This window comes from Vanacampus margaritifer, chromosome 1 (genome assembly GCF_051991255.1).
Source record: "Vanacampus margaritifer isolate UIUO_Vmar chromosome 1, RoL_Vmar_1.0, whole genome shotgun sequence".
In the NCBI taxonomy this organism is placed as follows: Eukaryota; Metazoa; Chordata; class Actinopteri; order Syngnathiformes; family Syngnathidae; genus Vanacampus; species Vanacampus margaritifer.
This window is the reverse complement of record NC_135432.1, coordinates 12,913,869-12,928,801: the sequence shown is the minus strand read 5'-3', so window position 1 is coordinate 12,928,801 and position 14,933 is coordinate 12,913,869. Positions and strand designations below refer to the sequence as shown.

General features: G+C 40.3%; 2 protein-coding genes across 4 annotated transcripts in view; one reads left to right on the top strand and one right to left on the bottom strand.

The window, feature by feature from the left end:
- LOC144056505 (putative helicase mov-10-B.1) overlaps positions 1 to 1,444 on the top strand; it is a 19,405-nt gene extending 17,961 nt beyond the window's left edge. Inside the window, exons 23-25 of the mRNA XM_077573399.1 lie at positions 740 to 828; positions 926 to 1,038; positions 1,111 to 1,444. Of these exons, the coding sequence (XP_077429525.1) occupies positions 740 to 828; positions 926 to 1,038; positions 1,111 to 1,154 (246 nt within the window). The 3' untranslated portion in view covers positions 1,155 to 1,444. The remainder of the gene's footprint in view (positions 1 to 739; positions 829 to 925; positions 1,039 to 1,110) is intronic.
- On the bottom strand, positions 345 to 14,933 carry LOC144056513 (rho-related GTP-binding protein RhoA-D). 3 transcript variants are annotated; one of them, XM_077573411.1, is made up of 5 exons: positions 14,653 to 14,933; positions 7,000 to 7,155; positions 5,725 to 5,845; positions 3,151 to 3,281; positions 345 to 3,079 (listed from the first exon to the last, which is right to left on the bottom strand). In XM_077573411.1, exons 2-5 carry the CDS (start codon positions 7,153 to 7,155, stop codon positions 2,906 to 2,908), a joined length of 582 nt encoding a protein of 193 aa, XP_077429537.1. In that variant the 5' UTR covers positions 14,653 to 14,933; the 3' UTR covers positions 345 to 2,905. The 3 variants fall into 3 exon arrangements, with proteins under 3 accessions (XP_077429537.1, XP_077429546.1, XP_077429555.1); XM_077573420.1 differs by lacking the exon at positions 14,653 to 14,933 and adding an exon at positions 14,587 to 14,611; XM_077573429.1 differs by lacking the exon at positions 14,653 to 14,933 and adding an exon at positions 10,536 to 10,677.

Sequence of the window (14,933 nt, the reverse complement as noted above, 5' to 3'; positions counted from 1 at the left end):
ACAAAAGTTTTGGGACGTATCGCTAAGTCAAGGCATTATGGGCAATTGTATGATTTGAGTTTGGGGAAAGCCCCTCGTTAGTTCAAGCATGACTGCGACCCTTTGCACAACTTTTTATTTTGCGTTCACATACAGGCTATTTGTTAGCATTAATCATACAGATGATCATTTCAGAATGCTAATGCCTTGAGATATGAGTGAACCAATTTACGTTTTTTTCCAGATGCATACTATGATTTGGCAGATGTTTCGTTTTGGTATATACCGTATGGTGGCAGTGAACTCGTAACTCAATTTGCAACATGCTGTGGTTTAGCAGATAATGAACATTTGCTTCAGAAACAGACGTTTCAAAAATGTTTATTTCCACTCTCAAATGAAATTTACTGTCAAACTTAAACATAGAGAATTACGCCTGGTGAATTTACAACCGCATAGCTTTAGTAAAGGTTAATGCTAACAAAGAATGCAAATTGGCATAGAGAAGCTAATGAATAGCATCAGTGTTGCAACCGTCATTTGTACAAAATGTGGAACAACACGTAGATATACAGTACATGTTCTTTCCCCTCCATGAAGATTGACTATTATTACTGGGGCTTACCTACCAAAATAAAAACTTTTTTTTTTTTTTTTTTGGGCTGAGATGGATTAATGGCATCGCTATTCATTTCAATATGAGCAGCTTGCCCAACAAGTGCACAAAATACAACTAACACCATTTTTATTTTTGGGGCAGCGGTTCAACGTGGCAATGACTCGAGCTCAAGCCCTGTTAATTGTGGTGGGAAACCCCGTGGTGCTCAGCACTGACGACGTATGGAAGTGGTACGAGCCCCATTTTGTCTATCACTTTCTATGCATGCATATTGAAAAATGAAGCTAACCTAGTCTCATGTTTTCCTCTTCTTGCCGCCGTGTGCAGCTTCATCAAGTATTGTCAAGATTCAAAGGCTGACCGCGGCTACAAGCCCGTGGAGGACGAGGAAGCCGTGACCGAAAGACATTCCCATCTTTTCCACAAAATGCACTCTCAGGGTGAGGCGTACTTCAACTTGTCACTTAGTAAATGTTTTGAAACAGATGTTAAAGCCATTTTTCTGTCTTCAGTGGAGGACGATACGGACGAACTGCCCTACCGAACAGAGGAGTGACCTGTGAGGTTAAAAAAAAAAAAAGTGTCCAGAATGTTTCTACGTCTGCACAAAGGACCAAACAAAACATGATTTAAGAAATGACATCACAACTGAAAAGAATTCAGATTACTGCACGTGCTACTTTAAAAAAAAAAAAAGTATCTTTATTATTAATGAAATAAGCCATGTGACATTTGTGACGAATCATCAGTTGCGTGAGGGTTTTTTAATTACAGCGCATGCTGTACTGTTATTCAATATTGTGGTATAAGAATTTTTCTCATGTCAAATAAAGATGTATTTACTAATGCTGAGTCTTGTTATGAAATAAGTTAAGCGGTGGGTCACCTGAGTGGGGGTAATAATGACATGAGTGGATACACACACAAAATTATTGCTACCTCTCTGTTAATGAAGCAAAAACCCCAAAATGGTCACCAAAAATCACTTAACTCTTAAGATTTGTATCTATTGTAAATTTTGTATTGAAGACAAAAAAAAAAAAGAATGAAACAGGCCAGGACAAAGATTATAGTACCTCTATAAAAGATTGATGTAACTTGGCAAATAATAAATTTAGTGTCAGATCACCCGGGTTAACAGTTTGAGACAAAGTGAGATAAATTTGTCAAAATGCATATTAACAAACCACAATGCTTCCGGGAGAATGTGCTTGGACAGATGAGGAAAAACAAGCTTTTTGGTAAGAGACAAATCTGTTCATAGATTCAAACATGAAGTAAACCAAGATAACACTGTCCCGACGGTGAAATGGAGACTGTCATGTTCTGGGGCTACAATGACATATCAAAACATGTGCTGCCTAATGTCGGAAAGTTTGGTCTGTCACGGGTCTTCCAACAAAGCATTGGACTATCAAGTGTCCTATGAGTCCAGATCTTAATCCAAATGAAAATATGAGAACCTTTTAAAGTGGAGGAGTTTGTTCACAAAGAGTGGACCAAAATACATGCAAGTCTCATGACGGTTTCAGAAACAATGACAAACGGGTGTGCAACTAAATTTGAAGTTATGGGTACCATCATTTTTGTCCAGGCCTGTTTCATTATTATTTTTTGGTAATCCTGATTTTGAAAGTATAATTGTATTTTTTTTTTATTACTTTACTTGGGTAAATTTCAAGTGATTCCAGTGACCATTATGTGTTTTTCTTTCATCGAGTGTACCAACCATTTTGTCCATGTTTGTATGCCGTGCCTAACTGGTGCATTTGTAAACGATAGAGTGACATTTTAGATCAATATTGATCTTGTCCGACCATATTCTAAATATGGGCCGTCTCCAGTCTGTTAGTGTTATGCTATAGTTTAAGATTCATAATGGAGAAAGTACTAAGTAAACAAATTGTGGAATATTCTTTGTGGGAATAATGAATGATGGCGTCTGCGTTGTGACAAACTCAGATGGGCAAAGCAGGAGTTACTTCAACACAAGTAAGAAAGCAAGCAACTTATTGCAGATGCAGATGTGATGTATTTGTAAAGTAAATGCACATAAATACAAACAAACATTGAAAAGAGGAATCGCAGATTCTTGGCATCAACAGATGGAAGACAAAAAAGTGTGAGAAGCAGAGGAAAAGTCCTAAAGGCTGATCTTTTGCTGTTACAGGCGTGTCAGTCTTTCATATTTGCCAGCGGCGTACGTGCCCGGTCCGCGGAAGCCATTGCTTTAAGGTTTCTCCACATTTGGCCCTCCGCACCCGAGCCCTTCCTCAGGGGCCGTCTGGCATGTGGTGAGCTGTCCCTTCACAGGAGCTGGCAGCCGTTCCTCTTCTTGCGCTTGCGGACCTGCAGGGCGGCCCGGGTGGCCATCTCAAACACCTCCCGCACGCCGTCCTTGGTCTTGGCCGAGCACTCCAGGTATCCGAAGGCGCTGATGCGGTTGGCCATGTCTCTGCCTTCGTCAGACTTGACTGGCTCCTGGCGGGTGTCAACATGACGCGTAAATAAGAATTGTGTGATGTGGGTTTTAGCGATTGGTCAGGCCGCACCTGTTTCATTTTAGCCAGCTCTCTGCGCGTGTTGTCGTCGTTCCTGAGGTCCTTCTTGTTGCCCACAAGTATGATGGGGACGTTGGGACAAAAGTGTTTCACTTCAGGTGTCCATTTCTCCGGAATGTTCTCTATGAGAAGGAAAAATAGAATAATATCGTGGTCCCTTCAAAAAGGTGTATATCAACTCAACTTTCACCATTGAAATGAATAGAAATGCCATTCTTTGTGCACTCCATGGCCAGCAGAGGGCAATATAACACAAAGTTTAAAGTTACTGTACAGGGTGTCCATATAGTCTCTTTACCATTTAAAAATGTTATTAAAAATGCAATTGATTCGATATTTTATTCAGATTTGTTCTATTGTACTCAGTGTTTAAAAAAAACAGTGTTTATCATTACTGACCTTAAGCAAAGGATTACTGATGCCATTGCCACAATTGATGAGGCTACAGCGAACATGGCAAGAAATCGAGTACCGTCTTGATGTGCTTCGTGCAACTAATGGTGCCCATGTACAAGTGTATTAAAAGAGATTAAAAAAAAACTTTAATAAACGCTGAATACAATAGAACAAATCTAAATAAAATATCTAATCAATTGCATTTTTAATAAATTTTTCCAAATGGTAAAGAGACTTTATGGACACCCTGTACTTTTTTCCCCTGAAAAAAAATCTTACCTTGTAGACAAGATGAACGCCATAGTGCTAATATAACACAAATATAATTAAGGGACAATATTACACTAATAGTCATTTTTTTCACCAAGGATAAAAACTACACCTGTGAGCATACATACAATCTTACCAGAAAAAGACAACTTTACATTTAAGAGACATTTACCTGTCCTACTACAGTTAATCGCTACACGTGATGTTTAGTATTAGATGATAAACTGCCCCCAAAAAGCACTAAATACTGTTCTTCCATTTAAGACTGGGGAAAAAATGTTGACCAAGTCTGATGATAAGTCAACTTAAAAAATAGGTTGACTAAAAACGTCTGCCTTGAAGCTGACATGATTTGTTCATGTTTCCACACAGACCTTTTTTGCAAACGCATGCAGTGGATAGAAAGAAAATTATTGAGCTCATTGTAGCTAAAAGGCAACGCCAATCATTTGCACACGGACTATTGTTGAAGCATCGTCTGTAAGTGACTTTTAAGACATTATTATATGTGTAATGTAGATATGACGTGTGTGTGTGTGTGTGAACTAAATGGTAGTTAGTGTTTGTTTAGCTGAAATGTAATCGCTAGCGCGCTAATGCTCATCACGATTGCTTGCCTTTAGCATCAGCAAATGTTGTTGGTGTTTAATAATACACATTAGGGGTGGGAATCTTTGAATGTCTCACAATTTAATTCCAATTCTTGGGTCTGCGATTCAATTCAGAATCGATTTTCAGTTAAAAATCATTTTTGATTCAAAATGATTTGATTGACAATGATTTTAGCTTCAATTTACAGATGTGCAAAGAATCGTAATGATTTACTCCAGTCAGACTCGCTAACGCTAATTAGCGCGCTACTCGCGGCACATTTATCACTCAAAAGAACAGCTCCATGCTGCAAAAAAAAAACAACTTTTATTGGAATAACTCGATCGTGACTTTTTCCTTCTAGTCTCTAATGTGGCTACAACTTAACCAGACCACGTGGAACCACACTGCCCCTAAGTGGCCAAATCGAGTACAACATGAACAGCGCTACCAATGAAGGCACGCACAAACAAAGGCAGTATAAAATAATTTAAATAAAATTTATTTTGGGACATTTAAAATCGATTCAGAATTGCATTAAATGAGAGTTGTGATTCTTATCAGAATCTATTTTTTGGCACGCCCCTAATACACGTGCAGAAGATAAATAATGAATAGTTATATCCACTCAATTCAACTCACGTTCAACCTTAGTGGATTAACAAAAATAAATAAATCAAATTTTATGGGGGGTGATTCGATAGTGACAGCCTTACTTCCATTTCCAACAAGCCATCTTTCATGAACATGGATTTTCTACAACGACGGTGATCAAAAGCAAATTATAGAGAAGGCTGGAAATATAGATTGAAGACCGCAGCACAAGGTACGGGCACAGAATTGCAGCATTTTCCCTTAAAAGGCAAACGGTGGCGTTTCCTCCTCACAGTAGTCTGTGCAAATGTAAACAGAGAGGTCACTGGCCCTCTGCTAAAGTGCGCAAAGAAGGAATGCCAACACGGCGTGGGAAAGAACACACTTGATATGCTTCTTATTCATAACATAAAAAAAAAAAAGAAGTGTTTTTCAAACTTTAGGTTGCAATGTATTCAGCGAAAGTAGGATGGAAAGAATAGTAACGTAGCATGAGCAGCAAATTTTTTGTTGTTTTGGATGACAAGTCAATTAATTTTAATCCCTCATCATGCTGCTCTCCGTCTTTGCTTGTACAATATGCAGATGCTGCCATGTATAAAGTACAAACCAAGTTTACAAATATTGGCAAATGTCACCACGCTGACAGAGTTGTCTTGTGTATCAGCCTAACAAAATACATTGCGAGTGAGAGTTGGCACAACTTTGACTTACCAAGACTGTCGGGGCTGTCTATGGAGAAGCACATGAGGATAACGTCTGTGTCCGGGTAGGAGAGAGGCCTCAATCTGTCGTAGTCTTCCTGACCTGCCGTGTCCCACAGGGCGAGTTCCACCTGCCGGGGCGGTGACAGAAATAGGTAAGCGCACTTGAAATGGAAATGGAGGGCGGGGGGGGGGGGGGCTCCAAAAACACCCCGCCAGTAGTTCATATGGCGAGTCCGGCCTGTTTCTTAGTTGTATACTTGTAAATAAATGATTATCTTACCATCGAACGCTTATTGGTCAGAAACTGGTGTAAAACCCGAATATTGGCAATATTCAGGTTTTGAAAGGCTATGTAAACACCCGCAATAACCCGGATATGCTCTTATTCGGGTTTCTAAAAACCCGACTATGCCCCTTGGGGTACCCCTTTCATAACCGGAATACTGGTTCATATGAACGGAATCGGAACGCCTCGAATCAACGGGGCATTGCTTTTGGTTGTGCGCATGCTCACAACCTCTTCTTCGTCTCCTTTTCTTCTTCTTCGCTTATTTGCACTCGCAAGGAATCTTGGCCTTTGGTAGCAACGACTCGTATGCGCGGCGCCGTCCTACGCGGGCCTCGCTTAAATATATTGATTTCTCGCTTTATGTTGTGCCACGCTAACTATTCATGCGAGACGGACGCGACATCACTCGCAATGCTTAAACGATGTTTATCTCCAGCTTGCCGTGTTCAACAATACACGGCCCGTGTAGGAACGTTACATGACACACACATAGTTCCGCTTTATCCAAACGAAGTAAGTCCGTTCTTCTGGCATTGACCGTTTACAGTTATAAGCGGAAATGACGTCTATTTCTGCCATGATGGTGTCCGTATTTCACCCCCTTGCATCAGGTTATTCCAAACGCCATGTATACGGGGGTGTGCGGTGGGGTGGGGGGAGTAACTCTGTCAACTTGCGCATGTGTTATTCCGATTGCCCCAGAAACCCAAATTCTGACTATAACCCGAATATTGCCTGCATGTAAACTGTGAGCGCCTTCATTTGCATCCCACTCCCAGTGGACCGACGCCTAAATTTGAGGAGCAGGAAGTAGGAGCAGGAAATAGGACATGAGTCATTACGCACAAAGGGGAGGGGGGATGGGGATTTCCACGCCTGCACAGGAAGGTGGCACTGATCCATTTCCTGTTATTGAGCTCCACACTTGCAAAGAAAAGCACCGGGCTCTTGCTTGTATGACACATTTGTGCGCGCACGTGCTTCGTCGCGTACCTGTTTGCTATCCACTTCGATGTCAGCGATGTAGTTCTCAAACACGGTGGGGACGTAGACCTCGGGGAACTGGTCCTTACTGAAGACGATGAGCAGGCAGGTCTTCCCGCACGCGCCATCTCCCACGATGACCAACTTCTTCCTGATGGCTGCCATCTGCAAGCGCAAGACACTTTTTGCTTAGCGGAGCCTCCTGACACCAAAAGGAGGCGGTTGGGGAGCAGCGGCCGACACCCTCTTTCTGGGTTGGGTCCCACATGGAAAAGTAGTGGGTGGGAAAGGAACAAGGGGTCTGGCATTGTCAAGATCACACGCCAACAAGGCACCTTAGGTGGGATTACATATTTTCTTTCCCCCCCCAAAATAAGATTTCTTGTCCATTATGCAAGTGAAACCGGGTCTCATTTTTGTAGATAATCCTTCTGATTAGCAGTTCCAAGTGGCTCACAGTTCTCTGTTAGAAAAAAATAAGCATTCATGACTTGCTGTGTGTTTAAATTACGGCCCGTCTAAAACGTGTTTCATTTTTGTGCTTGTGTCGAAGTGGACATGTTGCAGTAATCGGGAATTGCAAATCAAATATCCTGATAGACATAAAACTATTTTTATATGAGAATCAAGATATCGCTACCACCGCCAAATACAATACTGTACATAACAGAAACAAACTGACTCCTAAATATGATTTGTGAATTTTCCGACCATTTTATTTGAACTGAATACCTGAACTGAACATACCTGGAGCACTGTTGCTTTTACTGTAGTGTGTGTAACACGTGTCAGCAATCAGCATGCATACTTTGTCTGCAAAGTCTCCCAGTCTAACTAGGGGTGTGAATTGCCTCGTACCTGGCGATTCGATCCATATCACGATTCGATTAGATACCGATTAATCGTGATACAAATCTATAAGTCGATTATTGCGAATGAAAAATTATTCAAGATTTTGAAAATACTAATCAGTAGTGATAGACAAATTAAGCTCCATGAAACACTTGTGATAATGTTTGACTCCTTTAGATGGCACTCTTTGTTTAAAAGCTAACTTCAAGTAAGACGTTTTATTGAATATTTCCATAAAAAATTGATGTTTAAAAATCGATTTGGCCGCATATTGAATTGATACCAGAATTGTGAACGGTAATATCGCGATATATCGCCTATTTTTTTTTTTTTTTTTTAAAACACCCCTACAGTCTACAGTCTCTTGTTTCACAGCTTCAAATTAAAAGATGTCTATTCTGGATTATTTTTTATTTTTTCCCCCTGGCATTAGCTTTACTTACGGGGTTTCTAGAGTCACCTTTTGATTTAGCACATACTTTAGAGCAGAGGTGGGCAATCTCGGTCCTCGAGGGCCGGAGTCCTGCAGGTTTTAGAGGTTTCTCACTTCCAACACAAGCTGATTCCAATCAGCAGGATCGTTATCAGGCTTATGCAGAGCTTGCTGATGAGCTGATCATATATCAGCTGTGTTGAAGAAGGGCAACATGCAAAACCTGCAGGACTCGATGCCCACCTCTGCTTTAGAGCCTTGGAATACATTTTCTTGAGCAAGTAGATATGTATTTTTTTTTAAATCACATAAATATTGATATAGGCAAAACTGAGGAAATGCACCCGACAACAAGTTCAACAACATAAGAAATATTGACCCTAAAAACTTGAATCAGTTACAAGTCATGTAAGTACAAGTGGTGCCTCAACTTACAAATCTGATTTGCTCTCTGCCCACACTCGCGACTCAAATCATCTTTCCCCACTAAAATCAATGTAAATGCCATTAACGTTCAAGCACTTCAAAAATCAGACAAAAAATATTTTATTTTAAAAAAAAAAGCACTATTGTACGTACAGTAATACAGCTGTACGAGGAGCAACATCAATTACATGGCTGTGCAGCCGCAGCAACCTCAGGGACAAAAGGATATTACAAGCACTGTGAAAAAAATAGTAGTTAAACATACAGTGCTGCGATGAGAGATGAGTCATAATGGTCACGGAACTTGCGTCTCAAGTTAAATGATCTCACATCTTGCATAATATTTAACTCTGACGACATGTTAAAAGTACAAAAGTACAAAGTTCTTGTACTATCACATGGAGTGTGTACACATGACGTTTTTTATTTGGACCTCTTCCCAGTTCGTTTTGTAGTTTGAGGTGTCAAAAAAGCACCCAAAAAAGAAGGAAATAAAACCGCATCAAAGTCACAGTTCTACTTGACATGTTTCTTTTCACAAGTAGCTCATTTTCTCAGCTTTTTTGGTTTGAAACGGCTATTTTTTGTGAAACCAACCAATGGCCTGTAAATGTTTACGCAAGAACTGAAAAAAAGCTTGAAAAACGTTTTTTTCCCCTCCTGTTGAAAGAAGAGCATCTCCTCTTTGTTATTTGAATGACTAGAGCGAGTTCAGTTCAGTCTGAACCCGACCCAGAGGGCGAGACTCTGTCCACAACAGTTGCAAAAGCTTTTTGTCAAACTTGACTTTAGATTGCCAAAAGTTACTGAACCAGAATGGGAGAGATGACCTACTGCAGTTCCACACCTGACCAAAACCATACAGTAGTTATCCTCACCATTTTTCAGATGGATAGGGGGGGGGAGAGGGGGGTGAACTGATAACTTTGTTAATAGTGGCGAGTTGAAAGCAACAAACTACATTCCTCAGTTATTAATAATGGGTCACTGGCTACTCACACACGCAGCACTGTGTAAAAATGTGAGACGACAAGCTAGGAATGTCTAACCCAGGTTAGCACACACCCCTCACTCTCTACTCGGAAACAACACTCTTTCCCCTGCCACAGTTACTTCTTCTCTTTCTCCTGGTTCACATGGTGACAAGGAGTTGTGAGTCCATGGCTGATTACAAAACTTTTACTTACTGTAATTGACGTCAACAGGAATATTGCTCCAGAACCAGAAGAGGGAAATTATTCTCATCATTAGCCACATTAAGGATTGTAAAGTTCACTTAATCTGTTTAATTTGGAAGACAACAATGTTGTCCCAGGGTTGGGTTACAAGTTACCTGCTAAAAAATGTAGTTAATAAAGTAATCCAAGTACCATACTATTAAAGTAATGTAATTATTACTTTGGATTACTCCAATACCAAGTATGCTCATGAAGTCAAAATAAAAAAAAAAAAATATCACCACCATTTATATTTCTATACAGTGCGCCCCTGCTATTTGCAGGTGATCGGGACCCGGCCCGCCTAACAATAGCAAAAATCCTTGTATAATTGGCAACCATTGAAATGCATGTACAGTATAGGTATATTGATTGATTGATTGAAGGCCGCAAACAGACAGACATATCCCATGAATAGGGAGAAAAGGGACAAATTATGCTTTTAAAAGCACATTTCCATGCTCATTTCACCCACGCACACATGCACCAATAACGCTATGAGGATGACCACGCGTGACATTAACTAGAAAATAAACTTTTTATCCCAGTCAAGAGTTAAGCCATATTGTGTATGGTGAATTGGCAGGAGGGATATTTGTTCAGAAGATGTAACTCACATTATGTTGTAGCGGCAGCTAGCAAGAAGTTCAGCGTAGCGTGCCGCAGGATCGACTCTCAGCTGAAACTTTTCCTTTGTTAAAGATAAATCGGTCCTTCAGCAAGACAAGTTTGTTCCAAACCGTAAATACCGGTGGCCACTTACTTCCTCCTTTCGTTTGTGAACCCTTTTAAACAGGCCGCGTGCCCGACGCGTCAACAAGTCTCTCTCTCTTGCTTGCTCGCTCTCTCACCCTCTCTCTTGCTCGCTCATAGTAGGTTTGTAATCCCTCAAAATAATCCCCATTTTTTATAAATGTACCTGTAATCTGATTACATGTTTTTCCTGTAACGGAATACAGTTACATTTTTTTGGTAATCTGATTATGTAACAGCGGTACATGTATTCCGTTACTCCCCAAGCCTGGTGATACCCTTCAAAGCAGCCAGCCCTAATCCACAACAGTCATCCAACAGTGACTATGATGATCACATCAGATGAATGAACCTTGCGTTGGCGTTTCATAATTAGATTTTTCTTAATATGAAAGTGAAAATGGTTCAAAACGAAGTTTACCAGCAATGGTAAACGCCACAAAAATAGTTTTGCCGTGTGATTCTTAAACAAATTACTCCATTAGTTTAAGTTAGACAAGAATTTAAGCATCAACTACAAGCAGTACAGTACTGGCTATTGGGGATCTGGGCCAGTCCAGAAGCTAGTCACAGAACTGGGCTGGAGCCCAAATGGGACAGCACTACTGAGACTCAGCCCAATTTATCAGCGCTGCACAGTGAGTGAACAACTCCGAACCACAAAACCAGCCCCTCTTTGTCCACCTTTGATTATTTACTGCACTCACAAAAACAAACGCCTAAGGGGTCGAAGGTGCATTGTCGTAAATCAAACACATGCCGAGAAGATTAACTTTGTCTTTGATTCCTAATACGTGTTAAAAATATGAACAAATAATGTACATTTAATGCTGAATCGTGGTTTCCAGCAGTTTATTATCAATAATCCATACCATTTCAATTACGTTTTATATCACAGTTGAGCTGGGGAGCTGTGTTTGAAATAAAACACCTTTTCATCCCAAATGCAAGACGTGAAGGTATTATCAATTGTATTCGTATAAATAAATTTAAATTTTTTTATCAAGAGTAGGATAGCCCTATTTACTATGTTGTACACTGCGCTGTCCTGCTTCAGAGGGTTGCTGTCCGTTTCTGTGCTCCCGAGTCATTTCACTATAAAGAAGATAATGTTCCGCATTCTAATCCGCTTGTATGTCAAGTACACAAAATAGGTTGCCGTATACGCATTAAGCCTGGTGTTACCGCCACCTCTCTCATAGTTTCAGCTGTCCTCTCAAATGTATATCAACAGAATGTCGAGCTTTCCAAAATGTCCTTTTCAGGACTTCCTGCCACTACAAGTACTGTACAAACAGGAAGAGGATTCTACTCATCTACATGGCTGACATTTTTCCAAATGCTCGGCAAGTACTGACATAGAAGCAGTGAGCAAGTGAGTGATTGAGTCTACGTATGTCAGCATTTTTTTTTATGTTCTCCGAAATTTATTGTGTTCAGTTTTCAGAAGAACACTGGCTTAATTTGAGAACGCAGCGGATGGAAAGTTACTGCGATAAGTCTGACATCAGCTCCCGGGCCATTGAGCTAGGAAACCTCCTCTGATAAGCACCAAACAATCCCCCGCGGCCCATGCTGGACTTCCTGAAGTTTTGTTTCGCCGATTGAGAACATACAGGCACATTCCGCTTGAATGAAGTGAAGATCGTATTAAGGTGACAAAATGTGAAGCGGCATCATTGCAGTTTTACCCAAAACCCATGACGGTACTCTAGTCTGGACTAGCTGTTCTACATGTGGACCTCACATTTAAAAGACCTCACACATGGGATTTGTCAATAGGTGGGTATCGTGCCGGCAGTGAGCCAAGACCAGACATGTTTCCATTAGCAAATGTCTACTAAAACAAAGAGCTGCCATTTGCTTAAATCATCTATTATAATGTCTTTGGGCTACACTAAAATTCTGATGCTTTACTTAAAATTGTATCCTCTTTATGAATCAAGTGTTCTGTAACAGAGTTGAATTCTCACTTGGCTAGCAATTTTGCATTCTCTTGAATTAAACAATCTGCAATTTTGCATTCTCTTGAATTAAATAATCTGCAATTTTGCATTCTCTTGAATTAAACAATCTCATTACATAAGCAATGAAAGCTTTCACACAACCCTTTCAAAGTGCAACTACTAAGCTTCCATTACTTACATTTAGGGATAAATCATTTGCACGGCCTACAGTAATATAAGGTGTTTCCCTTTTTACAAATGTAATACAATGATTAGCAACTTGACAAGTGGCTGTTATCTTTGTGGAATTTTCTTTAAAAAAACAACAACAGTCAGAGCACTTCCAATGGCTCCAAAAATCTTCCAAGACAATTACAAATTACATTCAGGAAAAAAACAATTGCTTACTAAAGGACATGACCTATGCTATTGCACTCACTGCTCTTCTCATAAATAATGTGCCATTTAAGATTTAAGATTTTAGGGCTAGTTATGCCGTTTCAAACATCTCAATCATTTTTGAAACATCAATTTGGAATTTACGGCCCATACGATATAATTGGTGGATATTTTTAACTGAAACTTGTCAGTCAATCAAAGAAGGGATTCCCTGGTTAGTAACAAGAGGGTCAAGGAGATATGTTGAGAAATAATGATGTTATACTATTTTACTCTAATTTGAAGGATGCTAAAAAAAAAATAAAAATCCTGTGGGTAATACCACAAAAAAAATATATAATAATTCTCCAATTTCAATTTTCAACTTGCAAGCTGACTCAGCATTTTGACAAACTACCATATTTAAGACATTGCAACACTTATTGTCCGCAAGTAATGCAAGTACAATAATTCCCCCTCATCTCACTCCTTCCATCACCGTGGTTACAATTTAAAATCCAGGAAATGTTAACAAGATTATTTAGGGACTAATTAATTCATTGCTTTTTCTGTTATACCTATAGTCATGCAATCCACTCTGTAAAACTACTTACAACATCCACTTGACCTCGCCCACGGGTTCCGCTCGATTAGTTTGGAAACCCCCCACCACCTACCCGGACTGATTTATGATAAGGGCTACCAGTTTCATACACACTTCTGAAATACAGTTGCTAACATTACCTTGAATTACAGTACAGTATATGTTATACATAGCGAAGATCCGACAGAATAATTATTAATGACTTAAATAAATAAAAACTTAAATATCATTATGATACACTTTATTTCTATAAATCTCTGATAATGTTAACATTTTTAAATGATCATGTCACCGGTGGACAATTTTTAGAACAGGCCTGCGGGCTACTCGTCTTGTCCTTTGGGGCTACCTGGTCGATGTGCAACGCCAGATTGTCATTTGCTGCACGTGTGTGTGTGTGCGTCTTACTGGGGGTTGTCTTATGGTAGCATGACTTTTTTCCTTTTATATTGGAAAACATGCCGAGACACAGACACAAGCCTCTGGGAAACACGAGGGTCTGCTCAACTGGAGCCGAGCAGCACAACAAGGGTGTGGTGGCTCAGATTCCTCCGGAGAAACATTTCAGCAACATTTCAAACTGGCCACACTCAACCACTAGTCTTAATTTCATTTGTTCGCCATCAGACAATTCACCACAATACAGCAATCACACACTCGTGTGAAATGCTGAGGTTAGGGACGTACAGATATTTAAAAGTGCAAACTTGAACTTCACAACCAGGTGACGTCATCAAAAGAAGCACAAAGTGTAAGGGGTTAAGAGGGATGGGTTGCTCGGTTCAAGGTTCTAAAGAAATCGGGTTCAACGTCAAAGGTTATCTTAGTTGTTCTCCGGGTGATTTACCACCCAGAAACCTCGAAATACGTTTGGAATGTTTAGAGGGAAAACTTCGGGGAAAAGTAACATGTTTCAACAAGTCACCGAGCTGTTGCTAGCTAGCTAGCTAAAAGAGCAGTGGTGGTCAAGTTTAATGCCAAACTCACTTTCTTGCTTCAAGAAACCAGTGACGCTTTGTAATGCCTATAGTGAGAGGGGGTTTGTTCGCCTACCTCGGCCGGAGAAGACTTTCAAATTTTGAGGGCCTCCGTGTAGCCTTCCCACAGTCGAAGTTGCAGCAGTATATGAAGTGAACCAGCTGAGAAGAAATCAGACGCATCCCCTCCCAGACTGTTGCGTTCAAGTGCTCCTCGTAAAACCTAAAAATTAGGCCCGCATGTTCGTTCGGGAGACAGCAGTTTGGGTGGTTAACCTCGAAGTTCTTTTTCCCTGGATTTTATTCCACGTTTTTGGATTACAGTGGCATTTTGGAAACAACGTATCCCAGATGGAG

Coding starts and splice junctions, on each gene's coding strand:
- LOC144056513 (XM_077573411.1), bottom strand. CDS start 7,155: ATGGCAGCCATCAGGAAGAAGTTGGTCATCGTGGGAGATGGCGCGTGC. Junction 3,282..5,724: donor AGACAGCCCCGACAGTCTTG/GTAAGTCAAAGT, acceptor TCCTTCTCATAG/AGAACATTCCGGAGAAATGG. Junction 3,080..3,150: donor AGCTGGCTAAAATGAAACAG/GTGCGGCCTGAC, acceptor GACACCCGCCAG/GAGCCAGTCAAGTCTGACGA.